This window comes from Cololabis saira, chromosome 17 (genome assembly GCF_033807715.1).
Source record: "Cololabis saira isolate AMF1-May2022 chromosome 17, fColSai1.1, whole genome shotgun sequence".
In the NCBI taxonomy this organism is placed as follows: Eukaryota; Metazoa; Chordata; class Actinopteri; order Beloniformes; family Belonidae; genus Cololabis; species Cololabis saira.
Window position 1 is genome coordinate 8,215,817 of NC_084603.1, and position 27,812 is coordinate 8,243,628.

The following is a 27,812-nucleotide window of genomic DNA, read 5'->3' on the forward strand; positions in this document are numbered from 1 at the left end:
CAGGGCTCTGTGTTGTGAAGGACTCAGGCGACACGAAAACATGCTGCAACACATGCTGCTGACGCTCTCTCTGCTCTCCTGCACTGACTCAGCTAACTTCCTCCTCCTCCTCTCCAGTCCTGTCTTCTCTTCTGTTGCTGCCACTCCCCTGTTAAATTTCCATGAGCCTGCTCTGCCTTTTGCAGTGTGTGTGTGTGTGTGTGTGTGTGTATACTCTGGAAACACTACACTAGCATGAACTGACAGACTTGACTGGGCTGGCCCCAGGGAAGTTCTGAGCATTCTCCTCCCCTCTACTACTGTAAACTCTTCCTTCTCCGCTCTCTTTCTGTCCCCTCCTCTTTTCTCGCCATTCCATTTACTCTTCCTCCTCTCCTTCCTATCCTCCTCCTCCCTCCGCTTTGCTACTGTCTCTTCTGGCTGCGTGCACTGACACTGCCTCTGCAGGTGAATGCTGGGAATCAGGCCAAGGGATCGGCTTGTGCTCTGGGGGTTTGGTTTCATGCACATCTAGCCACATCTACAAAAGTCTTCCTGCAGAAAAGCTCTTAAACTTTGACCTCTCAGTGAGGTCTGGTATATATCATCAGCATTATCACCAGTAACGCCTTCATTGAACTCACAAAAGTAGCTTACATCAGCAAGAGCTGATGTAAGCCATCAATCACATTGATAGAACAGTTAAACAGCGTTTAATATTGAGCTCTGGGGAGATCCATGTTTCTGCAGGACAGGAAATTGTAATGCACTATGAGCTCAAGGGAGAACAAAGCTAATACTTTTATACTTTCATCTGGTATAAAAGTTTCCTTAAGCTGACCATGATACAAAAAAAACAAAGTAAACTCTTTTTTTCCATCTTTTCCAAAAATCACGAGAAATCACAACATTATGGTGACATCGGGTCAAAGAAAACAGTCAAAGAAAAGTGAAGTCAGATGTCATAAGACAGCTGTTTGAATAAGAATATGAAAAGTAAAAAGAGGGAATATTTTATCAGCTCATTGCAGCTCACTCTTATATTCCAGCAATCCGTGTCATGACTGCTGCTTTAAGTGAGTCTTATCATGATAGAGACAGACATCTGTATTTTTGTGTTGGCATGCAAAATATTCCCACGCTCTTCTACATCCAAGGTTGTATTAATAAGAGCTTTAATGTTCAAACACATTCACAAGTGTTGGACCTCCAGTGAAAAACAAAAGGCAAGTGCAGGCTGTGCATGGTTAAGAAAGAGCATTTAGTGAAAATATATTAGATGTGAGTGGGGCCATAAGTGTGTCACACACAGGACTTTTGTAAATAAATGTTGTACCTGCAGTGAGTCATTTTCATTTTCCTGTGGAGGAAATAGAACAACGCTTTCTGGAGCGCCCTCTTCTGGCTGTAATGGGGAATGAAACGTTTCAACAAGGGAAAAACTGTACTGTGCAGCATAACGGAGCAGTGCTTGGAGTCGACACAGTGTCAGTAAATACTTGATGTTTCTGTTAGGAAAACAGTGTTAGTCATTTTAGCCCAGTTTGTGAAGTCGCACTGCAAACCAAGTCTCGCGTGTTTAGGCTATAGAGCCTATAGGTCATAAGGCAAATAATGATGTTAATCCTATTAAGATAATCCTAAATTCCACCGTCCAAGTCCTCCAGTTGCATGCAGAAATCACTGTTTTTATGTTAAGATTTTTAAGAAAAAAAATCTAATTTAAATGTCCTTTCAATTATCACATCAAAATTGGATTTCAAATCAATAGAACAATCTTAAATATGCCAAAGTGTGTTAAATGCAGATTATGGCATGATTTCTGCTTCATAAGATAATACATCTGACAATAATGTTACATCTCTGCCATTTAATATGAGCAGAAATGTCCACAGCAAAACCTACAGCCCCATGGAAACCCCACGAGTCGCTGAAGCCCGAAATTAATAATCATGCAAGTAAGCATTAGCTTTGTTAGTCTTCAGTGGTTTTTAAAGGGCTCAGGTTATGTCTAGCAGTAAGGGGGGGGGCAGCGAGTAGCAACCAGCGATCTTGCCTCTTACCGGTGCCTCAGCTGTACTGTTCTCGTTCCCCATGGCTCAGCCAGGTGAAGGGCCACAACTGCCCAGACCAACAGCCAGTCACATCAGCTGGCTGAAAGACACTAGCAACAGAGAGACCGTCAGTGCACGACTATCCCGGTACTTAACACACAGGCGGAGTGAGCAGGGGATCTGTGGCCCCTCCGAAGTCCTGGATTTACGCTCTGCAGGATTAGGGGCCTTTGGTATGAGGCTGAACTAGGATGGAGTGAGAAGAAATGACAAGCATTTGTGTTGTTTAAGAGATTATAGACCGTTGTTGCTGGACCCACATCGAAGACAAAAATGTAAACTGACTGAGACTGACTTTCCTGTTACTAGTGAATATACCATATTTGTAAGAGGATAAGGTTAATTTCTTGACGCAGTAAGTTTATATAACTGACAGGTCCCTGCTGACACGAGATGATTTAAACACTTGGCACTGACTCAGAGAATTGGAGCGTGTACACAGAGCCTGTTCTTGTGCGAGCCCAGTGACTGAATGACTGCAGCAGACTGACACAGTGACTGAGCCTGGACAATCCTGTAAGGTAATCCTAGTGAGGTAAATAACAGATTGTGGTGTCTCTCGGCTCCCAGCAGCGTTTGCCACCCTTGTCTGTTACAAAAGCCAGGGAGGAAACCATAATCTAGGATGAACATCATAATGTGTGTTTATACAGTAACATGTGGATCACTTTACGTTGAGGACTGCGGCCGAACACTGGCTGACATCAAATGCTTAAGTCTAAATTTTTCAAACCTGCTAAGTGTGTCTGATAAACAAGTTTCAATGTTGTTTTATTTGCAGCTCAGAGGTAAGCGTGCTGCAGAAACATTCCTGGGATGTCTGCAGGGGCTCTACGGCATCTATGCGTTTAGTGAGAAAGCACTGACCTGAATATGCAAGAACTTATAAATAGAAAGCTGCATCATTAACTGCTGTTTGACTTTATTCCAGCCTTATGCATGATGCGTCATGCACTCTTCACTTGCATCCCAGCTGGGCCCGTGACCTCAAGACAAATTGTTTTTTATTCTCTCGCACATTTCTCATGATAATCCCCTGAGAAAGACGGCATCTCTATCCTCATATTTTCATTCTCGCGTGCTCTGTGGTGCGACACCTCCTCTGCTGTGCTATTTGTGTGAATGGGGTGTAATTACAACCCCTTTACCTACTCATGTGCACTTCAGTGTTTCGGGGGCTTTTTGGTTTTGGTTAGGTTTAGGAGAGAAATCACATGATTAGACGATGACCAGGCCGGTTCTCACCTCAGCGCTGCCCATCACTCACTACTGAACATGAGCCATCTTTTAAGCTCTTGGATTTGGACGAGCACAATTTGTCCTTGCTTTGACAGATGAGTTTCCTCCCCTACTCCTGACCCCTAGCTCGCACATACACAGAACCCCCGGCATAAACACAAACCTAACAGAATAGCTTGTTTTGGATGTGTACAGGAAGAAGCCAACAAGAGAACAACATTTAAATCATGTAAATCCTCACACCTTCTCAAATCTGCTGATAAAGCAAATATTAACATACTGTTTCAACACCATCTTCATAACTTTATCCTTGATTCTCATTCACTTGACCGGCTCATTTTAAAAGGAGTGCTAGAAATAAGACAAAACCAAGCAAAATCTGTGCCAAAGCTGCAACTCACCAATAACTTACCTCAGTAAAAAAAGAGACTTTTTCCACATGCAGTCTGCACACGCTCTGACAACCCCCTCCAATCAATGTTTACCGTCAGTGTCAAGGCCAGTGTTTCTGTCCTCTCCTGAGGAGCCCTGCTTTCTCTGCTGCTATTTTAACACTGGACAGAGACTGACATCGGGGGACACGGTCACGGGGAGGGGGGGGTGAGGGGAGGAGACCGAACAGGAGCTGGGGAAGCCATGTCTACTTTGGGGGGGGTTGTAAACAAACAAGCACACAGGAGATGGACAGTAAGAGCAGGTGTCAGCTCTCATAGCTGCCTAGGAGTGATCATGTGAACTGTGGTTGTCCTAACCTTTATTATTGAGTGTTGGTGAACTTTCTGGTGCCTCAATAGTGATTGACATTCTCACATCCACAAACAAGCAGCAAAAATCATGTGATGGCTATGTATGTGTGCATACATCTATCCATCTTTCTATCTATCTGAAACTGAAGCAAAAGTTACTTATGACAGCAGTGTCTAAGATATATTTTGGGCCCTCTTTTATCCACCATCACAAGCAGTGCCCAGCAGGCATCATCCCTATAAATAGTACTGATTTGATCAGCTCAGTTTCTCACAAACATCACACCTGACTCCACATTTATTACTTCCTATTCTGTCTTGCATGCAAGCCCTTCATGCAGTTGACTTATCACACATACACACTCTTCAGGATGTCAGTCTCTGTCTTTTATCTTTTCCCACTAGAGTGAGCATCATCTCCCTCTGACTTTTATACTCGGCTCCTCCCATCCTCACCCCTGTTCTGTGTCCACAGTTCTTTACTGCCATCGCCCCTCCTCCAACACAAGAACACACTTCTTCCCTCTGCCTTGTATTATTCGTTGAGAAAACTCAGGTCTTGATCCGTAAAAGCTGCCCCATCTCCTAGCTATGCCCTCTGCTCAGAAATTGATGAACACTGAAAACAGCCCTCGTTCAGAACAGCATCTCTCCTTCCATTTACCTGTTTCTTTGAGATTCCGATGCAGCTCCCCATCTTATATTCCATGCCCTCCTCCGGTGAAGTGACTCTGGCACTGCACGGCTGGCAGAGCACCTTCCTGCAAAACTGCATCGTTATCAGTCAGACTCAGCATCACCAAAGCAGGCTGATCTCTGCAGAAGCCCCTGCGTGCGCTCTCCTCTGTCTCTGCACGAGTGTGTGCCTCAGTGAGTAAGTGCTCTGTTCTGCACTGCCAGTGGTCTTCCTATGACACACATTTGCAAGTGAACGTTATATAAAATCCAACCTAATCAAATGAATGTGAAAAAAAAGATGGAGCCACTCTCCAGTCTCAGCCTCACATCACTGCAAGGCAGAGCAGGCTGAAGGTCTGTTTTGGAGGGAAAAAAAGCTCAGAGGGGGAGCGTGAGGAAGGGATGGGAGGCAGCATGAAGTGTGCCTGTCCCTTTAAATTGTCCAAGACATGGCAAGGATGATACTGATACGTCGTCATAAGTGTACAATGATACCAAGTGTGCTGAACCGAATAAATTTGATCTCTAGATCAAAAACAGAACAGGGAGAGACGGAGCAAACAGAACATTTGTTCCAGTTTTTTAATTAGGAATAAAAACATGAACAATTATAAACATCATAAAAACATACTTACATTGCTCTGCTTTCACTCTCCTGCAGAGGTTCTCAGCTTTTTAACCAAATGATCTGAGATAATGTCTAAAAAAAGATGCAGGTATGATGCTACACCGGGTTTCAATTTATTCAATGTTGAGACATGAAACAAAGCCATCACTGTTTGTGGCCCACTGTCACCAGCTGTGTATAAAATAACGGTTAGGACTAAGTCAGCAAATGATCGTCCCTCCTCATCACCACAAAATACAAATTGTACAATATAAAATGCTCAATAAGGCACATTTTTCTTTTGAAGTGACAGATTATTTGTGGAGACTTGAAGCACTAGTTATGTACACAGTATTCACGAAGAAAATCACTATGAAAAATAAAACAAGGCAATTGTAAAAACTAACAAACTTTGGTCAAATGAAACCAAAATAAATATACTTGGAAGCAGAGCCGCCTGGGAGATTTGCGAGGCCCTGTGCGAAATGGCCGGGGGGGCCCCTCGAAATTTTTGGGTTTTTCGGGTCGGATTGGGTGTCTATATCCGCAATTTTAACTCTCCAATTGCTTGAGACCCGGTCGGATCGGTGATTTTTGTAACAAAAAAAAAATTTTGGGAAAAAAAAACAAAAAACAAAAAAACGGCCCATAGCGCGAGGCCCCGTGCGGTCGCACGGTTCGCACACCCCTTGCGGCGGCTCTGCTTGGAAGACAGGTCAACAGCATGGAACTGTGGTCCGTCACTCGTCCATCGGTGTGTCTGGGGGTTTAATTATCGCGTCTTTAATTTCAAAGACATTTATTAGCTCCTGGGAAATAGAAAAAACAGAACATTAAAATAAGGTCAGAGACACAACCTGACATTGCTATGGTTTGTTTTGTTTCCAAATTCGGCCCTCTGCAATTGTGAAAAAAAAAAAAAAAGAATTAACTAACCCTCCACTTCTTTGGACTGATAGAGACGACACACTGTTTGCGACTTGATGAACCTGCAGCATCCACCTCTCCCTCTTCTACAAGAGCTGAAACATAAAAAAGTCAAACATCGGCTAAATTATTTAGTTAATAAAGTCATACTGGTACATCCATATGTTACACTTTCTCACCTATACAAGGCAGCTTGTCACTATCCAAATACATCCGTGCCAAACCATCCTGATGTAAAAAATGAAATCACATTGTTACACGTTCTGTACAGTCACTAGAAAGCAAGGAAATTAAGTTTCAGAAATGTCTCACCCTTATTAGAAAAGACGTGTGGAAAATGTTCTCTACTGTCCTGGAAAATGAGTTGGGGTCGATGACAAACTCGTAATAAGATATTGCCGATGTTGCTGTGACACAGACAGGCAAACACAAGCTGCTCAAAATGCTCACAATTATGGAACCAAAACAACATCAGCAAAGTTGAATTCAAACTCACGATCAACTTGGGAATATCGTTTCAGATATCCCAGAATTCTTTCAACTTCTTTCTCTGTTGCTTCTTGGTGGGATTCTTCCATTCTCTTCAGCTGACACGACAGTAGCATGATACGGTAAATATGAGAAACAGCTAAAACCATGTATAAATATTAAATTATAATAGGATAAAACAGCATTTTAAAGAGGTGTGTGAGACTATGGAAATAAAACTAGGAATATTTATTTAAAAAACTGAACGTTTTGAGTCGTAGAATGCACAACATCAGAATAAACAAAACCCAGACAAGATATGTTTTGACAGATAATCAAGTGAATCTGTTACTTTTGAAGGGTTATGACAGGCTGCTCCATTTATACTCAAGTTTGGTTTGTATTGTGAAGAAATAATTCCTGTAATTATTTTCCAAGAGAGACTCGTATGGATGTAGATAGCTGAAGCCACATAAGTGTACGTTTTAGTACCTGAGTAGGCATTATTCTTTTGACTTCCTTGCTGGGTACTTTCTTTTGTCGCTCTATCCTCTGCTTTGGAGGAGGCGGCTCCGCGTAGAAAGAACCCATCCTGTTGAAAAGAACCACAAGAAAATCAGACACACAAACCACAGCTGAGGGAAACATTTGGTCCTCTCTATATCAGTGATAAAGTGGGAGAGAGATATCTGAACAGAGCTGAAAAGAAATTTATTTTTTAATTGTTTATTTAAACAAAACAAAAACAGAAATCAGCAAATGACACATTCATCTTTGCGTGTCAGAGCAGTCCTGGATCCTTGCTACTTTTACAAGATAGGTAGATCCTCACATTACAACAGTCTTGGAATAATCCATGTTGCCTGGCTTTATGAGAATGCAATGGGTTTTCTGTCATTAATGAGAGCTCCTACATAAGTTAGTAAAGATGCTTAAAACATCCACTAAAATCAGAACGGATTTTACCCTTTGGCAGGAGATTGACTTCACCAATTATCAGTTAGAGCTGCCCAGTAAAGGTTGGTGGTGTACAGATGTTTCAATCATTTGATATTTCTTTTGTACTCTATTATCTGTTCATAGTGATTGGCTACAGAGGCTCAGCTGGAGGGATCAGGACTCTGTTAAACCAACACCAGCTGATCACACTGTTCTGTTTGTGGTGGTTTGGTAAGTTGGGTTGGGACTTATCAGGTTTTCAGTTTTGGTTCAGTTTGATTAGGGTGCCTGGGTTTGGAGGTTAGAAGAGCAGGCCAGATAGGACGTTATGCTGTGTAGCTGGTCGGTTTGTTCTGGTTGGGGTTCCAGTTTCATTTAACAATTTTGGGGGTTGCTTCATAAGAATAATAACCTTAAAAAAATGTAATAACACAATTAATAATACTGATATTAATACATTTTATCTATAGGCACATTAAGAGCTCTTAACAATACCTTACAAAAAACATCAATAATTATTAAACAATGGATTCAAACATTGGCAAAATATCAACAAATTAAAATACTGAACTAGCGGAACAACAGTTTAAAAATACAATTACATTTGTTTTTTTTTCCCCATTGGGGATAAGCCAAATTAAAAAGGTTAGACTGGAAGATGTATAGAAAATCAATAGTACAGCGGTCTAAAGTAAGAGTGTTTAAGATGGTGTGAAAGCAAGTAAAAGGTCAGAGGTACGGAGGAGCTACATTATGTATAGCCTTTAAAGTGAGGGTAAGAAATATTTAAATCCATTCGGGAGTGGGCAGAGAGCCAATAAAGCTGCTGAGTATGATGAAGAGGATGTTCTGGAGATTTTTTTTTTTTTTTTTTTACTTTATTTATTCAAACAGGTTAAAACAAAAATAATCAGAATACATAAAATGTATATACCAAAAAAAAAACAAGCAAAACAAAGCAAATTAAAGAGACAACTCTATATGTAGATAAATATTTCCTGTTTGAAAGGGTGTAGGATGAAGTTTCAAAAAACTTTTCTAGTCCTACCCCTTCTAATGTTCTATTTTTACAATTTCTTATTTTCACAGAACTCTAAAAGAAAAGCTTAAAAGAGAAAGAAAAGGTGGTTCAGCTGAGCAAGGCACTTTGGTCATTGGCTGTCAGTTCAGGTGTGCATTTCCATTTTGTATTCATTAAGAGTATTGATTTTAAAGATTTGTTTAAACTTACTTGGTGATTTGCATGATTTCATTTCATCTTTGCAGTTGCTCCACAGATTAACTCCCATCACTGATACACAATGGGTGTTGACGTTTGTTTCGTACATGCTGTTTTTTTAAATGACATATTCCCCTGAGATTGTGTTTATTTTCTTTTATTTGAAACAACTTCTGGATGTCTTGTGGCAACTGATACTGATTTGCTTTGTGCATGATTTGTATGATGTTGTACCGGTATGTATACCATAAATCCGCAACTGGTTCAAAACGCTGCAGCGCGAGTTCTGACTCAGACCAGAAGGAGAGCACACATTAGGCTCATTTTAAAATCCTTACACTCAGGCTAACTGTTAGTTTTCGTGTTGATTTTAAAGTTCTTTTATTCGTTTGTAAAGCGCTACATGGGCTTGCACCAGAGTATATTTCAGAGATGTTTTTATTCTACGAACCAGGAAGGCCCCTCAGATCCTCTGGCTCTTCCTTTTTAGCTGTTTCACAGAGTAGAACTAAAACATTTGGTGATGATGCTTTTAGCCAGTATGCTCCAAAACTGTGGAACAGCCTGCCAGAGGATCTGAGAGGAGCTGGAAATTGGTCTGGCTTTTATGTAGCCTCAAATTTTATAGTTGTATTCTGTTTAACATTTTTTAGAGGTATTTGTTTTATTTATTTATCCATTTTTTGTGATGTTTTTATTATTATATTTTATTGTTGTGGACTGATTATTTTTTTAGCCTTAATTCTTGAACTTTTATCATTATTTCATTTTAATTAATTATATTGTATGTCAGTGTGCATGGGTCTCCCAGTTTTTATTTTTATTATACTTATATTTCAGTGAAAATGTTAAGCACTTTGTATTTCATGTACCTGGATGAAAGGTCCTATACAAATAAAATTTGATTCCAGGATAGTTTGTTGTCTATTATGACTCCAAGAAATGTTATTTCATTTTCTCTCCATTTCATTTATCATAAGTTTCTTTTATGAGTTTATCGACCGTTTTCCAAATATTATCAACTTGGTTTTATTAAGGTTTAACGGGAGTTTATTTGAATCAAACCAACTCTTCACTCTTTTTTACTTGAGTTGCCACATTTTCAGTGTATTTGAAACCTCACATATATTGTTTATGTATAGGATGAACAGCAATGGTCCCAGAACTGAGCCTTGTGGCACTCCACATTTCACCTTCCTTAATTGAGATTTACGGTTGTTAATTTGCACAAATTGATTTCTATTGGTTAGGTAGCTACTTATCCATGAAAGTGCTACTCCTCTTATTCCATATTTCTGCAATTTTAATAATAACAGGTCGTGGTCCACTGTGGCAAAGTCTTTTTTTAGATTTAGAAATACTCCGACAGCATATTGTTTTATTTTCTATTGCAGATGTTATGTTCTCCATGAAGTCTGAGAGCAAACAATGTTGTTCTTTCAGTTCTGAAACCATACAGGACCTCATGTTTTGTAATGAAGTCATTTAACCTTGAGTAGAATATTTTTTCCAGTATTTTAGAAAACTGTGAAAGAAGTGAAACAGGTCTGTAGTTTGAGAATATATGACTATTTCCTGATTTGAATATGGGTATTACCTTTTCAGTTTTCATTTCACTGGGGGAATACTTTTTTTTAATGAGTGATTACAAATATATGTAAGAAGCTTCACCACACCATTAATAATACTTTTTTACCATTGTCATGTCAATATCATTGCAGTCAGTTGACTTCTTGCCCTTGAGATTTTTCACAATATCAATAATTTCCTTTTCATCTGTAGCCTTTAAAAAAATACATTATTTTACATGCTGAAAGCTGCTTTCCACTTCATTTACTACCAGTGTCTGCAATCTCTCTAGCCAAACCAGGACCAACACCAACAAAAAAAATCATTAAACTCGTTTGGAATTTGGGTCAAATCATCAACATTTTTGTTGTCGTTGGTTGTGAAATAATTTGGGTACCCATCTTTCCCCTTTCTTTTTCTGATGTCATTCAATATTTTCCAGGTATTTTCTATGTTGTTTTTTATTTTCCTCCAGGAGATGACTGTAATACTCCTTTTTGCTACTTTTCATGATTCTGGTTCATTTGTTTTTATAGTTCTTATATTTATCTACCGCTTCTTTTGTTCTCTTCTTGAGATAATCTTTATATAATGATGATACGATAGCTGAATTGTAAAGTAGTAGTAGCTTATATAGTGACGTGTGCAGTAAACCAACAACAAACATTGTACTGCTTGTCCTGCTGTTACATGTTGTCAGTCCTTCAAGCCAAACAGTATTTCAGGGACCATAATATATTTGTGGTCTCGTCAGGGAGACTATGTTTACTGATGCAAGTGTTACTTTACATCTTTGCCACCTGTTGGTTCTGCCGTGGGGTGTGATTTTCCAGATTGCTGTCCTGGATTTAACCAGTTGATTGAATTATAGGTCTTGGTGTTTGCTAGCGAGTGTTTTCTTCTCCATCTCTTTTTTCTGTTTAGTGGCAAGGCACAACCCCTGGACTTCTTTTTGATGAAATATCCACTGAGCAAAAAACCTAAGACTTGAGTCACAGCTGGTGCAGCTCATTCTTTGGTACTCACATGTAGTGGAAAGAGGGTGCTGCCCTGAAACAACCCTGTGTGTGCTTGGCCACTCTGTGCCACGCGTCTCTGGGTAGGTAACCGTCAGTATCAACTCCATTCTGGGGCTCATCCCTATCCTCTAGCCGGTTGAGGCCCATGAAGGTCAACTATCAGAGAACCAGAGAGACACATTCACATGACCACTGCGCTGTTTAAAGTCTTAGTAACTGCACAAGATAAATGTATATTTTTATAGAAAAGGCTTTTACATTATTTTACGCCCTTCACTTCACATAATATGTATACTTGATTAGTGATGCACCGAAATGAAAATTTTTGGCCAAAACCGAAAATAATAATAAACACTTGGCCGAATAATACCGAACAATGGTTCTTTGCAGTTTTTCATTGATTATTTGATTTTGCCAATTTTTTCACCATTGCATAAATCAAATAAATGTGCAGTGAAATACACAGTCACAAATGGTCTTACTGTACTTATTTTTTCCTCATAATCTTTTCATTTTCTCCCGTTCAAATCCAATTAATCGGGTTGCGGTGGGGCGAGGCTGATCTCCGCAATTTGAAGCCTTGTATAATAATTGTAAAAATCTGGTTATTTTCTTGGAGGATCTCGTCATATCAGACGGTGAAGGTTCTCCACCGCATCGGTAGTACGGGCCCTTTTCTCTGCGCCGTGCGTCCCATGCCGTCTCCATCACCAAGCGGCTTTCCCAAATCCAACTCAGCCTGGATCATTTCTTGTGTCCTCTGCCTTTTCCCCACATCCAAGTAATGATCTGACATGCTTGCTGCATTTAACGCTGCACGCCCCTCACTCCACGCTGTTCGATTGCGTCATCTAAACATGCCGTTATTAATTGTTCAGTTTTTTCCCCACTTATTCCACTGAACACTGAAAGTGTTTTTTTTTCATTTTCGGCGAACAATTTCGGTTACCGAACATTCGGTGCATCACTATACTTGATTGTTTATTAATATGTATAGTCCAAAAGAATGGAAAGGAACAAGAGGGGACCATGTTTAAGAGTTTTCGTAATTGTGGACTATATTTACTGAATTTCTAAGTCTATATTCATTTGGAGGTCTTTTTCTGAGAGAAAATGACTGCACTCTCCTCTCACCTTTGTTTTTATCTACATGCAATAATAGGCAACAGCTTAACATGTGCAACTACAACACTTATGACACAGTATTACTACATGGACACTTTAAAATACTGTACATATTTGTATTACTCAATATTTCCAAGAAGTGGGACCTCTTGAGCAATAACATATGGGCTTTGTGAAGTACATTAAATCATACTTACAAGATTCTCAGCAAATAAAATATGATCAAAACTGCTGGCCTCAGAGGACAGCTGACTGGCTTTCTCCTTTCCCAAGTCTGTGGTCACAACCAGGAGCTGGGAATCGAGGGCGGCTTCTCTCGCCTGCCGAACTGCCAAAGAACAAAGCCATTTCAAAGTGATCGAGCTCAGGCTGCATTTGGAAGAGGACGTGTATTTCATGTATAAGTTATAGCTGACAAAAAATCAGGAAAAAGAGCACACAGAACCTGCGTCAATGAAGATGCTATTAAGAATGGTCTTTGCTTCATTATACAGAGAATATGTCAAGATGTTGAGTTCACACAATGCAGAAGCAGCATGCAGATCCATAATAAATGATCCCTGGGATTGCATCAAACTAGTGTTGTCCCGATCGATTGGGCGGCCGATCGATCAGGCCCGATCACGGCGTTTTCAAAACATCGGTATCGGCCAAAAAAGTATCGGGACATACCTACTTATTAATGTTTTTAATATATATTAAATCGTCTTATATATCGTTGCATTTAACGTCACTTCCGGCCGGCGGCGGAGTAAGGGAAACTAACATGGTTTACATGTTTGAATTGTGAAATGTTATACATGTTCATGTTGCATTAAGCTGCTGCTATTCATTTCATCCCATTCAGAATGTTGCACTAAGGTTAAGCCAAAAAGTATTTTAATTTTCTTGTGTTTGTGAGTTTGACTGGATATCATTCAACTACCTCTTTTGAAGTTAAATTTATTTATTTTTGTTATTGCACTATTCTGCACTTTTTGATTTAGTTTACAATTTCATGTTTTTACATTTTGTCCCACCAGTGCTGATAAGCTTTGTTGAAATATATGTCCATGTTGTTCTCCAGTGGACAATAAAAGAAACTTGGGATAATTTGAGTTTTAGTCCTCTTTATTTTTTATTCATTGCCAAAATGTATCGGAAATGTATCGGGAGCCAAAACAAAGTGATTGGATCGGGGGAAAAAAAAAATCGGGATCGGCAGATACTCAAACTCAAGTGATCGGGATCGGATCGGGAGCTAAAAAATCCTGATCGGGACAACCCAAGTCATAAACTTCAAACTTACCATTTTTAAAAAGTTTATTTGCCTCGTCTAAAACCTCTGTCAGCCCGTTGTTGGATGGACTCAGGATAGTCTCCCTGTTCTCTGAAACACAAAAAAGACAAGGAGGTGGTGGATAAATGATCTGCTGCGGGAAAATCACTGTTGAAGCTGCCAGTCTACTAACTCACCAGAGGTATCAAGTAACGAAGTACAAATACTTCGTTACCTTACTTAAGTAGAAATTTTGGTTATCTATACTTCACTGGAGTAATTATTTTTCAGACAACTTTTTACTTTTACTCCTTACATTTTCACACAATTATCTGTACTTTTTACTCCTTACATTTTAAAAACAGCCTCGTTACTCTATTTCATTTCGGCTTTTAAAAAACAAACTATCCAGTTAAATTGCTCCATCCGGATAGAGTGAATTTGGTTGTGGTTGTGGCACAGATGTTCTTGTCCAGTTTTGTTCTTACATCCGTTCCCTCAGATTCCTGCAACTAAACTTGGATGTACATTCCAATAAAGGTTAGGATAAATGATAACATGCCTCTGAAGTTTGACTATTTGCACCATACAATACTTATAGGCAACTAGTCATCATATCTTCTGCTCTCTGAAACACATGTTAATGCTCAATAGTACACATATATGGTTCTTTAATATATTTGCATTATACTAAGATGCATTCATTTTCAATGGCTTTTGTCCTTAATGGCTTTTTTCCCCCTTACATTACTTTTACTTTTATACTTTAAGTAGTTTTGAAACCAGTACTTTTATACTTTTACTTGAGTTGATACTTCAACTTCTACAGGAGTATTTTTAAACTCTAGTATCTATACTTCTACCTGAGTAATGAATGTGAATACTTTTGACACCTCTGCTACTCACGTTGCACTGAGTTGATGAGGTCTCTGTACTTGCTCCGTATTTCCCTCCGGAGACCCACGTCGTTGGGGTCCTGGTTCTCTCCGCCCCCGGGGGGGCTGGACTGGTTCTCCAGCTGACGCCGCTCGGCTCTCCGGGCAGAGCCGTTGACGCGGGGAGCTTCCCTGTCCCCGGGACCGGGGCCGGCTCCTTCTGTTTTCTTCATTGTTTTCACTTATGATTACCTGCGTTACACGAGGAGAAGGAGCCACGTGATGAAGTTTTGAAAACAGTTTTGAAAACACTGTTCCAAGTCATCTATGTTACTTTACACGCTGCAAACACAACTGTATTTAAAGTTTAACTTATGAGGGTAAGAGATACCTTTTTAAATACCCGTATATTACTTTAACGTATCGCAAACACTGCAAAACGACCAAATGTTGCAGCAGCAAAATCAAATGTTTCCCCGCGCTCTGCTAAACGTCTAGCGAGTGTTTGTTGTAAAAAGCCGCTTAACGCTCACCTCTAACGGTTAGATGTCCCGAATCTGGACGTAACAACGCCTCATATGTAGAGAGGATTTAGAAAACAACAACAGATTACACAGTTGCTAAAATGAAACTATACAGACTGTCCAAGCGATGGGGAAAGTTGTGATTGTTTCATGCTAGCGTCGACCGGAAACCGACGTGACGTCTGGAAATAAACCTTTCAAAATAAAAGCAGAGAAAATAAAAGGAAGACAGCAGACAGGCTCCTTGCAGATACAGATACACAGAGCTGGGTAGAGTAGCCAAAAATTGTACTCAAGTAAAAGTACTGTTACTTCAGAATAATATGACTCAAGTAGAAGTAAAAAGTAGTCATCCAAATAATTACTTGAGTAAAAGTAAAAAAGTACTTGGTGAAAAAACTACTCAAGTACTGAGTAACTGTTGAGTAACGTTTTTTTTTTTTTAACACACCCATTCAAACAGACAAAAGTACAAAATAATCATCTTCAGGCAAATTAAATCGATAAAATAAATTAAAATGAATAACAAAATAGCTTAAATTAAAATAAGTAAATTCAAGTACTTTAATAAATAATAAAATAGCAGAATAAAGAAATAAATTAAGCACAAATTGCACAAAATTTCAAGCCTTTGTACTTTTCTTTTTTAACCAGGCAGAACTAGAACAAGCCCATGAACTCAGAGAAACTCTGTGTGTGTGTGTTTGAGTCTGTGTAAATGTAATCACCCAGTGATGTCATGAGATTGAACCGTACGCGGATAAATAATAATTTTTTAAGTTTATTGAACGTCTCTGGTTTAGTTTTCTGTCTCTTCAAAATAAAAGCACTTCCGTGTTGAAAGGATATAACAAAATAAAAGCAGCATAACAATAGAAACATGCATTTTTAACTGTAAACTATTATGAATTGGAGTCCTTGACACCTGTCACGTTTTGAATTTAAAAATACAGGCACATTTTCCACCGCTGTCCCACCAGCCCAACCGAGGCCCAGTATCTAACATTTTAAGACAGGGCTGCGTCCAAAATCCCATACTAAACAGTATATACTCAAAAAGTATACTTTAATTCGACAAACGTTTGAGTAAATGTCAGTAGTATGCATTAATTCGGACGTAATACTCAGAGCGCACACGGCCCAAACAAGATGACATTATATAATATTATTATATACAAATTTTATAATATTATTATATTATAATAATATTATTATACTTAATATTATACTTATCACATATACGTATCTGCGCAGCACTTACCAACCAAACAGTTTCTGCTCGGCTAGTGTCCATCAATCCACACTAATACATTTCTCCGGAATGAGTATGGATAGCGCATACTATTGTGTACGTTCTTATGTTTCAGACGCACTAAAAAATCTCACATACTGTTTTTGCATACTCATTAGGGTGTAAGTATGGGATTTCGGACGCAGCATGCCGAACTTAAGTATACATTTTGAGTATATACTGTTTAGTATGGCATTTCGGACGCACCGAGGGTGGTAGTCTGGTGACCGCAGAGGTGGGTCTGGGTCTGGAGGACCCAGGTTCAAGCCCTAGAATGGCAACCTGGAAGAACCACCTTGGGTCCCTGAGCAAGGCCCTTAACCCTAATTGCCCCATGGTGTGTGTGTCTCAGATGTGAGTCGCTTTGGATAAAATGACAGTAGTAGTAGTAGTTTATTTTATTTATTTTTTTTACCAACATGAAAAATACACGTATAACAAGCACCTCCTAAATATATACACCACAAGGGGGGGGATTACAAGACAACAGGTTAAGACATTTAGAAGAGTTTTTTGTGGTTAAATTTTATTAATTATTAATAAAATATAACCACAACATTTATTTATTAATTGTTATATTATTATTATTATTATTATTATTATTATTATTATTATTATTATTATTATTATTATTATTATTATTATTATTATGTTATATTATTATTTTTATATTTTTATTTAAGTTTAATCGCTTTCCTTTCATTTCTTTCTTCATTTACTAATTTTCATCGGCAGATGGCGCGCTAATAAACGTCTTCTTGCCTTTAGTGAAGACGACGCAGCTCTGTGTATAAAGTTGTCCGTCCTTGTTTCCAGTCTTTGGTCGTCAGAAGTAAAAAAAAAACTCGCAAAAAGCATGAATTTACGACGTACTTGTGTTTTCCTTCCTTGTGTGGAGTTGAGTGTTGAGGATGAGCAGCGGATGAGAGGGATGAGGAGCAGCTCGGCGACAGTCCGGCTGGGCAGAAGGCTAAAGGCGGATTTATGGTTCCGCGTTAAACCGACGCAGAACCCTAGGCGTAGGGTACGCGGCGACGCGCACCGTACGGTGTGCGTTGCCGCGTACCTACGCCGTACCCAGGGGCGAAAATCCCGTTTCATAGTTGGGGGGGACAATAAACAGTAACATTTTAGAGAATAAATCCAGGGGGGGACAAGGAATAAAAGTTTTAGCCTTCCTTTAATACAGCATTTTGACATTTTCAACTCTATCTCGCAAACAGGCAGAAGACCTTTCTTAGAGCAATACAAAACAATGGTATTAGGTGGAAGGTGGCAATAATACAGCACATCTGACATAATACACTGCAAAAACCCAAAATCTTAACAAGAATATTTGTCTTATTTCTAGTTAAAATGTCTAATTTTTAGTTAAAAAAAAATCTCATTACACTTAAAACAAGACTCATCACTGGAAAAAAAACAACAATTTTCACCTGTTTCAAGTAGATTTTCACTTAAAATAAGTAGAAAAATCTGCCAGTGGAACAAGATTGTTTTGCTTATAAGATAAATCTTGTCGCACTGGCAGATTTTTCTACTTATTTCAAGTGAAAATTTACTTGAATCAGGTGAAAATTGTCAAATAACAAGTAATTTTTCTGGTGATGACTCTTGTTTTAAGTGTAATGAGATTTTACTGTTTATTATTATTTTCGATTTCGGTTTCGGCCACAAATTTTCATTTTGGTGCATCACTACTAAATACTACTGCATTGTTCCAAAATTATTACTTCTGTCTCAAATTATTCTAGGGGGGGACAGCTTTACTAATGGGGGGGACTTGTCCCCCCCGGGATTTTCGCCCCTGGCCGTACCTACGGCGTAGGCTCTGCGTCGATTTAACGCAGACCCATAATCCAGCCTTTAATCCCCTGCTGACCCCCTGAGCTGGACAGACGGTGCCAAGACGAGCCGGTCAGTAGCTCTGCTACACCTCAGGTCTCCTCAGGTCTCCTCCACCCCCTGGAGATGGAGCAGCTTAGGTCCAGCCGCACTGACCTCCCTATGAGACCGGTTCAACTCCTCATCAGATCCCTGAACCAGATGAGTGCGGGGCAGGGCGGCATGCCTTTCGAGGCGATGAGACTCATGCACGAATCCTATGAAAAAGAAAGATCGAAGCTGCTGCAGAAGTGCCACGGAGGACGGGAGGGGATTATGCAGCATGCAGCCAACAGGTGGCCTGTTGGCCACAAGGAGGTGAAGCACTCAGACGGACAGACAGCAGGCCCCGTACACTATGCAGATCTGTGCTTTAAGGAGAAGCGAGCCAGCAGGTCCACCTGCTCCGCTGCCAAGAGGGACCCAGAGAGGAGTACGGTGAGCAGCTTCAACGTGGGAGACCTCAGACAGTCCCCAGCTAACCAGACCAAACTGCATAACCTCACTACAGACATCAAGGAGAGGATGTGTGTCACGGTATCTGAAAGAGATCGAAAGATTGCAGCCCTCATGCTGCTGAAGCATCAGGAGAAGCAGGACCGTCTGAAGCTCTCTCGCCTGGAGGAGCAGAAAAGGCAGGAGGCCAGAAGGCAGGCGGAGGAACAGCAGGCCCAAACAGAAAAAGAGCGGAGGAGGAAGCTGAAGAAGAGTGGGAAATGCTGGCACAGGCAGCTGGAGGCCCGCCGGAGGATGAGGGAGCAGTGGGAGCAGGAGAGAGCAGTACAGCGGGAGCAGGAGGCCGTGCTGCAAGAGGACCGCTGGAGAAAGCTGAAGGAGGAGGTTGAGGCACAGCGCAGAGAGAAGATGGAGGGGGCGCAGAAGGAGGCAGAGGACCGTAAACATCACCAGGAGAGGCTGCTGAGGGAGAAGGTGGAGGTGGAGGAAAGGATACGGGAGAAAGAGAGACAGTTAGCAGTTAAGAAGGAGGAGAGGGCCTGGAGGAGCAAGATGCTGCAAGAGAAGAGGGCCCAGAAGAGGCTGCAGGAGGAGAATAGCAGGGAGCAGCTGCGACACATCCTGCTGAAGAAACAGGTAGAGCAGCAGATGGAGGAAGAGGAAGCACAGATGAGGTGCACACTTGAGAGGAAGCTGCAACTCTCCAGCGAGAAGCGGAGCCAGGCCGTGGAGGCGCAGCTGAGAGAGCTGCAGGAGCGAGCCGCTCAAGAGGACGAGCAGATTCAGAGAGCGCAGCTGAGGGCTAAACTGCAGAGTTTCCAGCAGCTCACACACAAACAGATCCTGGTCCAGCTGAGCCAGCGGCGGACGGAGAGGGCGGCTCTGCGTGCCGCAGCTCTGCGCAGGAGCAGAGCTCAGCAGGCGCGCCAGCGCAACAGGCTCAGGCAGATGTGCCACCAGAAGCTCAGGGAGAAGATCCAGAGACAGGAGGAGGCCACGATGAAGGTCAGAGAAAATTACATCTCTGTGAAGGAGTGGAAGAGGGAAAGGCTGCAGAGACAGCGGGAGCAGATACGGGAGGAGGCGCAGAAGCTGGTCCAGGCCTCCTTTCACATGAGGGACAGAGTGAGGCAGCAGACCACCAGTCGGACCTTTGATCAGATGGCCCTGGAGGCTCAGCTGACTGCCTCCTTAAACCGCATCAAACTATGAAAGGGATTATTATCTCCCATTCTGTATTCAGAGAGGCTACAAGTCTCCCACACACTCGTCCACAGATTCTAATTGTAGGATCAGAAGAGTGAATAGCGTTTCAAAAAATACGGAAAAAGCAGCATATTCCTTAAACTGTAATCAGTTCGGATGCTGCTGAAAAAAATGTCGGAGCTGCAGAGGGACCCTGGATCATGTCATCGAATTTCATGACTGAGCTGCTTTTACCAGGATCAAGAAGTCAAAACACGAGCTGTGCTTTATTCAAATGTCCATATGATAGGGAGCTTAGTTCAAGTAAAAATCCCTGATTTTGCCTGTATTTTTGGATGCGTTTGAGAGTCCTGAATCCAAAAGCTGCAGCTGTTGCAACCCAGAGAATCACTGTTTGTAATGTGTCATCCAACAATACAAAATGTACTGTTTCATTGTTTTTTGTTCTAGTTTTTGGCCTTTAGAAAGTTACACAGCACAGTTTAGGGTTAAACCGTGTTCTGAACCTCCCTGAGGCATTTGCACGCGGACATGACAGCAGATGTGTAAATAAGAGGGACTAAAGGTCAACGCTGCACTGACAATCCTACGGTTTCTTTACTTTGACATGTGTTCGTGTTTTATCTCATCACTGCTTCTCTGTTAGATTTCTGTTTTAATCCAGCCAAACTTAAAAACTTAAGTGATTAATAAAAGAACCAGATTTTCTTGATTGTCATAAACATTTTACTGCTCAGTTTTAGACCTGAAAAAACTAAGTGTTGACTTTTAGTCGTGTGTAACGCATTTTTAATGACCTGATTGTTATTGCAACATAATAGTTTATTTCCTTTCATGTGTTTTGAATCTCTTCTTGCTTTGAGGTGTAAAATACCTTAATTTGATGCTTCCCTCGTGTCTCATGTTGAACACAGACCTCCCTCTACTTGCTACCAGAGTGCTGAGCTCTCCTGCCACATGTGAAATAGTACAACGACCGCTGCATGGAAAACAGCCAGTCGTTGGGCCAGGAACACAAAAATACTTTTGACGTTTGTCTTATTTCATCATCTGCAAAATCTAAAGGAGGAACTGAGAGACAAGTCACAGGAATGATTAAAAGTTAGCTTCTTGTTCTTTTCGTGTCACAAACGTATCTGTTGCTACTTTGTTCACATGTAATAAAACCAAGACTGTTGGCTGTATTGTTCAAACTGTTGACCTTAGAGCTATAAAACTTAATCCTAATACTACACGTACACGTCACATCCTGTCTCCAGTTACTTTGCACTTTTGAACATGGATGAACTGAAAATCTAGGCCGGTCTTCAAACTTCCAACTTGACCTTTAAGTTATTAAAACTCTGGGATCTAGATATCTTATTGTCTAAACAACAATGTCACATTATGTGGTTGTTCCTGTAAATCTATTCAGCGGAATCCGCCCCTGGAGATGGCACGGCCCCCCAAAGGGCCTTTACAGAAAATGTCACTGTTTTAGTTTTGCTGAAATGGAAACTCGGTCAGCTGAGGACAATATACCAGTAATCCAATCCTTTACTCCACCTGGAAACCTCTGCCGGCGCACGATCAGGTCTCAGAAGCAAGTTTCAGGGAAATCAGATCACACCAAGATAAACCCTCTTGTGGAGCAAATTCGGCTTTTTCTAACTGTGTCGTACAGAAAGTTTAATATAGTAGCTGTGTGCTCAGTTTTCCCGTCAGGCATCCTGGAAGTCCTTGTTCAGTCATCGTGGAGCCCTAAAGCCAGCAGGACGGGAAGCCCCACGCCGAGGACGAGGGTGACACTCTCCATGAGCCCCATGTGTCGCTGCTGCTGGGTTTCAGCTCCGGCCTCCTGCTGCGGGAGGTCAGGGGCGGGTCGCTCTGCCCTGTTGGTGCTGATCTCAGGGAGAACATGCACCGTGGCAACGTAGAGGAAGGTCCCGGCGGAGAAGAGCATCCCCACGCCCGTCGCACTGAGCTGGTTCTGGGAGGAGTTTCCTGACTGCAGACACAATACACCTCCAGTGAGAAGAAAGGGGCCGATACTTAATAATAAACGAGATATCATGCAGAGGTGTCAAGTAACGAAGTACAAATACTTTGTTACCTTACTTAAGTAGAAATTTTGGTTATCTATACTTCACTGGAGTAATTATTTTTCAGACGATTTTTTACTTTTACTCCTTACATTTTCACGCAATTATCTGTACTTTTTACTCCTTACATTTTAAAAACAGCCTTGTTACTCTATTTCATTTCGGCCTTTAAAAAAAAACTATCCAGTTAAATTGCTCCATCCGGATAGAGTGAATGTGGTTGTGGTTGTTTCAGATGTTCTTGTCCAGTTTTGTTCTTACATCCGTTCCCTCAGATTCCTGCAACTAAACTTGGATGTACATTCCAATAAAGGTTAGGATAAATGATAACATGCCTCTGAAGTTTGACTTTTTGCACCATTACAATACTTATAGGCAACTAGTCATCATATCTTCTGCTCTCTGAAACACATGTTAATGCTCAATAGTACACATATATGCTTCTTTAATATATTTGCATTATACTAAGATGCATTCATTTTCAATGGCTTTTGTCCTTAATGGCTATTTTCCCCCTAACATTACGTTTACTTTTATACTTTAAGTAGTTTTGAAACCAGTACTTTTATACTTTTACTTGAGTAAAAAACTTGAGTTGATACTTCAACTTCTATGGGAGTATTTTTAAACTCTAGTATCTATACTTCTACCTGAGTAATGAATGTGAATACTGAAGACACCTCTGGTATCATGCTACTTTTCTTAAGCAGAATAAAGGTGACAGGTGTGTGCGCTCTTACTGCATGTAATATGAAGTACGTGCTGATAGCAACTATGGGCGCTGCAGCTGAAAATGCCAGTAAATGTCCCTGAATGTACTTCTTCTCGAGGCCCACGTGCATCAGATAGGAGACCAGTCCGAAGGCTGCCGGGGCCTAGGAGACAAAGATGTGAACGTGTCAGCGTCGCCTCTGCTGCATCTCCGCCGTCAAACATCTGTAAATGTCAACGACGCGTGTTCTCTCACCTTGTGTAGAATGACGGCCAAAAACACGATGACTTGTACCGTCACCTGCCCCGTGGCCACCGCAGCGCCGAGGGCAAATCCGTCGGCTACCGTCACACAGATATTTCACAGATCACCACCAGTCTCATCCAGTAGTGTGAACATTTATGTAACTAGTCGTTATAAACCATTGGATATAAAATACTACCCCGCCAGATGTAGAGTTATACATTATTAAAGCTATGGCTTCCAGGCTAAGATGAAAAATGAAGTCATTTGCAACATGTAAGCCTCTAAACAGTGAGAGGGAGGAAGAGGAGGGGGGGATCACATGCTAAATCACACCAGAGCATAAACACTTGTGTTTTGTTTGTAATTTTCCATGCTGGTATCCCAGAATGCCTTGTGCTCCTCCAGGGAACAGTCCCGAGTGTGTATGGTACCTGCAGAGTGAATAACCAGCCCCAGCGTGGCTGTGATGTGGATGTTGTTGGGCTGCTGCCGCGTCTGGTCTGAAATGAGACATACGTTCATGTGACAAAGACAAGCGGAGGGTTGGCTCTGCCACATGAAGCTGGTGTGAGAGTTCTGCCAACTTTACCGCGTATGGAGAGGTAACCTCCGATCTGATCCACGACGAACATGAAGGTGAACCCGAAGGTCAAAGCCACCCCAATATAGAAGCGAGGAGGAGGAGAGTCCCCCTCCGTGGAGGAGTTTCTGCTGCCGTTCAAAGCAGATGGCACATCAGACGAGGAGGCTGGAGAGCGGAGATGAAGGATAGGAAGTGCTTTTAATTCAAATGCAGACAAAAGAAAATGAGGCACCGCTGCATATATTCATTCATTCGTTCATTCATACCAGCTTTCATCCCCCACAACATGCTTCATCAAAGATTTTAAGAGTTTACAATAAAGCACTCATGTAAATCTGCTGAGTGAACTGTGTCGTACACTTTTGCTCCCCAGTGCAGATTTATTTAGCACATCATACGTGACGTTTCGAGCGCATTTTGCTCTTCTTCAGACTAAATGTGGATACAATAGACGCCCCATTTTAAGCTCTCTCCAGGGGGTCACATGGTATAGAAAAAGAAAAAATTAATTCAAAACACCTGGTGTAAAATAAAATATAACATACAAAGTACCTGTATCCAGATATCCAAACATCTTATAACTAGATAAGGCAACATCAGGCCAGCTGGCCGTCATACATATCTAGTGATAAAAAGAAAACCAGAAAAAAACAAAGGTGTCTCTTAGTTTTAGGATGGCTAAATTTTAAAGTTCATACAAGGTTTTTTTTGTTTTTTTTTTAATTAACACATTTCTGTTAAAAAGACTTACTCATAAATTAGAGTTCAATACCTTTGTATGTTATATTTTATTTTACACCAGGTGTTTTTAATTAATTTTTTCTTTTTCTATACCATGTGACCCCCTGGGGAGGGCTTAAAATGGGGCGTCTATTGTATCCACATTTAGTCTGAAGAATAGCAAAATGCGCTCAAAAACGTCACGTATGATGTGCTAAATAAATCTGCACTGCGGAGCAAAAGTGTGTGGTCTCCTCTCTTGTTTTTTCCTGGATCTACAGGACTGTCTCAGAAAATTTTAATATTGTGATAAATTTCTTTATTTTCTATAATGTAATTAAAAAAACAAAAATGTCATACATTCTGGATTCATTACAAATCAACTGAAATATTGCAAGCCTTTTATTATTTTAATATTGCTGATTATGGTTTACAGTTTAAGATTAAGATTCCCAGAATATTCTAATTTTTTGAGATAGGATATTTGAGTTTTCTTAAACTGTAAGCCATGATCAGCAATATTAAAATAAAAAAAAAGGCGTGCAATATTTCAGTTGATTTGTAATGAATCCAGAATGTATGACATTTTTGCATTACAGAAAATAAAGGACTTTATCACAATATTCTAATTTTCTGAGACAGTCCTGTATGCTTTGAGACCAGCACCTGTTGAGCTATTGGATGTGCGCGACCTATTTGACCTTTTGAACTGTGTCGTATCCATCTGTTGCCAGGGCAACTGAAGGAAGGAAGGGGTCTGCAGACTGGGCTCACCTTTCCACGCGTCCTCCAGTAAGCCCACGCCCTCGGGGATGGTGATGGCCAGCGCCGTCCCGCACAGCAGCCCTGCGCCCAGGATGGACACGAACTGCAGGCTCCTCTGCGAGGAGCAACACGTGCTATCAGTAGATGTCCTTTCTACTGCTTGGATACTCTTACAGGACTGTCTCAGAAAATTAGAATATTGTGATAAAGTCCTTTATTTTCTGTAATGCAATTCAAAAAACAAAAATGTCATACATTCTGGATTCATTACAAATCAACTGAAATATTGCAAGCCTTTTATTATTTTAATATTGCTGATTATGGCTTACAGTTTAAGATTAAGATTCCCAGAATATTGTAATTTTTTGAGATAGGAAATTTGAGTTTTCTTAAACTGTAAACCATGATCAGCAATATTAAAATAATAAAAGGCTTGCAATATTTCAGTTGATTTGTAATGAATCCAGAATTTATGACATTTTTGTTTTTTGAATTGCATAACAGAAAATCACAATATTCTAATTTTCTGAGACAGTCCTGTAAAAGAAGAGTAAAGCCTGAATTATGGTTGCGCGGTAAAACGACGCAGACCTTACGCCGTGGGGTACGGCGTAGATACGCGGCGACGCGCACCGTACGTTGTGCGTCGCCGCGTACCCTATGCATGGACTCTGCGTCGATATAACGCGGAACCATAAATCAGCCTTAAGACGTGCGAGTCGCTGTACTGTCGTGGCAAAGTTCAGATCTCCCGACTTTCGAGAGCAACTCTGGTTTAAGGAAAAAAAAGAGGAAAACAACTTACCTCAGAGAGTCTGAACAAGAGAGGGATGAATCCCAGGAAGAAGGAGCCCACAAACATCGCCACAGATATGAAAGTAATGGTCAACCCGCCGTCCATGGCGACCTGATGACGACTCCCCCCCTAACACATCTGGAGCCGTCTGCAGATGTGCGTCCTGTCAGAGCGGGGTCGCGCTGGGACCACACTCTCTGTTCTCATCCTTGGCCCGATTTCTTTCGTTTACTACAACAAAACAAAAAAGAAAACGGTATTCTGCTTTTCCACGTCGCACCTCAGCCTCCCTCCTCCTCCTCCTCCTCCTCCTCCTCCTCCTCCTCCTCCTCCTCCTCCTCCTCATCCTGCAGCAGCAGCGTCAGAGCCGGAGACGTGCAGCCCTGCACTGATACAAATATTGTGCTTGGTCTACTTAAAAAAAAAAAAAAAAGTCAACTTTTTGCATGAGATTATTATGTAGATCAAGAAAGACTAGTCTTTGTATAAGCTACTTAATTTTTAGTATGTACAAAATTAATTTGCAAGTAAAGTCAATTAAAAAATGTTAAAAAAAATTCTCTTATCTTTTTTTTCCTTTTTATTTTTCCTTTTTTCTCTTTTATTTTCCTCTCTTTCTTTTTTCTTTTTAAAGTCAACTTAATTTTGATAAATAAAGTAAACTTAACACAATTAAGTTTACTGTACTTGCTAAATGTATTATTTACATACAAAAAATTAAGTAGTTTATCCAAAGACTATTCTTGATCTAAAAAAATCCCATGTGAAAAAGTTGCCTTAATTTTTTTAAAGTAGATCAAGCAAGATATTTTTTACTTTGGTGTTCTACTTAAAAAATAAAGCATGTTTCATTCAAACGTTGGTCAATCTGCCCAATAGATTAAAATTGTTAAAGGAAAAGTAAATACAACAAGATCATTGCTTGTTGTTTGTGTGTAAATGAAAAAATTGCCTGGGATTACATAAATACTGCTTGTTAAGGAAAAAATGCACAATGTCTTGTTTTTTGAACAAATGTAGATTAAGTTCAAAACTAGATGTATTCATGTAAGGCAACAAACTCCATTTTTAATATCACAGATTTAAATATGTTATATTTACATGCGCTTAGATTTATTTTTTTCAGTGTGCAGCCCTGCAGCTCCTCCTCCCACATACACACTCCCCCAACTAATCATTGCACACCATTTGTGCAAAGTTTGCACACAGCTCATTTCATATCACCCTCAAATGTGGGCTTCCGACTATTTGTTAGCAGTGTATGTAAGCATTAAAGAAAAAGTATTAAATATGGCTAATTAGCTTTTTGTAGACACCATTACCTTTTACTGAAGCGTACTCTTAAATTAAATAATCTACTGCCCTTACGTTTTAACAACTTGTGCTTTTTATTATTTTACCTCTTTTGTCATTTTATTTGTTATTTAGTATTTAATTGTGTCTCGCTGCTTTTAATGTTGATGTAAAGCACTTTGAATTACCTTGTGTTGAATTGTGCTATAATAATAAACTTTGCTTGTGTTGCTCCAGGGATCTTACTGGAGACGCTCCTCTCTGCTCTGAGTTTCTAAGTTCTTGTTAGTTTTAGTTCCTCAGTCTATATTTCATAACTTTCATAACAATCAAAAGCAGATAAGATGAAAGGTTTTCAAAATAACTCAAGGAGTTCAATGAGCTGAACGATAGCCATTTCATATTTAGTTAAATGAATGTAGGTATTTTAATTCTGAGAAGATAATGCAGGTTGCAGGGTGAGAATAGCTGTTTTCCTGAATTCTCCTCTTAT

General features: G+C 40.4%; 4 protein-coding genes across 13 annotated transcripts in view; 1 reads left to right on the plus strand and 3 right to left on the minus strand.

The window, feature by feature from the left end:
• Positions 1–5,081, minus strand: part of tacc2 (transforming, acidic coiled-coil containing protein 2) — a 57,199-nt gene extending 52,118 nt beyond the window's left edge. For 4 of the 9 annotated variants that reach the window (XM_061745270.1, XM_061745269.1, XM_061745268.1 and 1 more), the window contains exon 1: positions 4,743–5,080. In XM_061745270.1, the coding sequence (XP_061601254.1) occupies positions 4,743–4,853 (111 nt within the window). In that variant the 5' untranslated portion in view covers positions 4,854–5,080. Of the gene's footprint in view, positions 1–1,315; positions 1,385–2,042; positions 2,144–3,744; positions 3,871–4,742 lie in introns of those variants that run through there. The other 5 variants (XM_061745267.1, XM_061745265.1, XM_061745264.1 and 2 more) reach the window with 3 other exon arrangements.
• A 90-nt stretch (positions 5,082–5,171) lies between these two features.
• On the minus strand, positions 5,172–15,445 carry nsmce4a (NSE4 homolog A, SMC5-SMC6 complex component). Its single transcript, XM_061745271.1, has 11 exons — positions 15,296–15,445; positions 14,794–15,014; positions 13,918–13,998; positions 12,827–12,957; positions 11,512–11,660; positions 7,251–7,350; positions 6,787–6,877; positions 6,603–6,697; positions 6,470–6,518; positions 6,300–6,385; positions 5,172–6,172 (listed from the first exon to the last, which is right to left on the minus strand). The coding sequence occupies exons 2-11, from the start codon at positions 14,993–14,995 to the stop codon at positions 6,104–6,106; spliced, it is 1,053 nt and encodes a 350-aa protein (XP_061601255.1). The 5' UTR covers positions 14,996–15,014; positions 15,296–15,445; the 3' UTR covers positions 5,172–6,103.
• Positions 15,446–18,128: 2,683 nt separating this feature from the next.
• LOC133463593 (zinc transporter ZIP9) lies at positions 18,129–26,322 on the minus strand. 2 transcript variants are annotated; one of them, XM_061745197.1, is made up of 7 exons: positions 26,036–26,322; positions 25,240–25,345; positions 23,752–23,910; positions 23,594–23,662; positions 23,172–23,257; positions 22,945–23,079; positions 18,129–22,110 (listed from the first exon to the last, which is right to left on the minus strand). In XM_061745197.1, the coding sequence occupies exons 1-7, from the start codon at positions 26,129–26,131 to the stop codon at positions 21,847–21,849; spliced, it is 915 nt and encodes a 304-aa protein (XP_061601181.1). In that variant the 5' UTR covers positions 26,132–26,322; the 3' UTR covers positions 18,129–21,846. The 2 variants fall into 2 exon arrangements, with proteins under 2 accessions (XP_061601181.1, XP_061601182.1); XM_061745198.1 differs by having other exon boundaries at positions 21,878–22,110; positions 23,594–23,657.
• LOC133463592 (coiled-coil domain-containing protein 177) lies at positions 18,491–22,386 on the plus strand. The gene has a single exon (XM_061745196.1). The coding sequence runs from the start codon at positions 18,549–18,551 to the stop codon at positions 20,127–20,129; it is 1,581 nt and encodes a 526-aa protein (XP_061601180.1). The 5' UTR covers positions 18,491–18,548; the 3' UTR covers positions 20,130–22,386.
• Positions 26,323–27,812: the final 1,490 nt, after the last annotated feature.

What these genes read in the sequence shown, in the direction of transcription:
- LOC133463593 (XM_061745197.1), bottom strand. Translation starts at nt 26,131, where the DNA reads ATGGACGGCGGGTTGACCATTACTTTCATATCTGTGGCGATGTTTGTG. An exon ending in GCTGGTTATTCACTCTGCAG is followed by an intron (nt 23,258 to 23,593) that starts GTACCATACACA and finishes GTGTGACGGTAG; the next exon opens with CCGACGGATTTGCCCTCGGC. An exon ending in TGGCCGTCATTCTACACAAG is followed by an intron (nt 23,080 to 23,171) that starts GTGAGAGAACAC and finishes TTTGTCTCCTAG; the next exon opens with GCCCCGGCAGCCTTCGGACT.
- LOC133463592 (XM_061745196.1), top strand. Translation starts at nt 18,549, where the DNA reads ATGGAGCAGCTTAGGTCCAGCCGCACTGACCTCCCTATGAGACCGGTT.
- nsmce4a (XM_061745271.1), bottom strand. Translation starts at nt 14,995, where the DNA reads ATGAAGAAAACAGAAGGAGCCGGCCCCGGTCCCGGGGACAGGGAAGCT. An exon ending in CCTCATCAACTCAGTGCAAC is followed by an intron (nt 13,999 to 14,793) that starts GTGAGTAGCAGA and finishes TTTGTGTTTCAG; the next exon opens with AGAACAGGGAGACTATCCTG. An exon ending in AAAGAATAATGCCTACTCAG is followed by an intron (nt 6,878 to 7,250) that starts GTACTAAAACGT and finishes CTGTCGTGTCAG; the next exon opens with CTGAAGAGAATGGAAGAATC.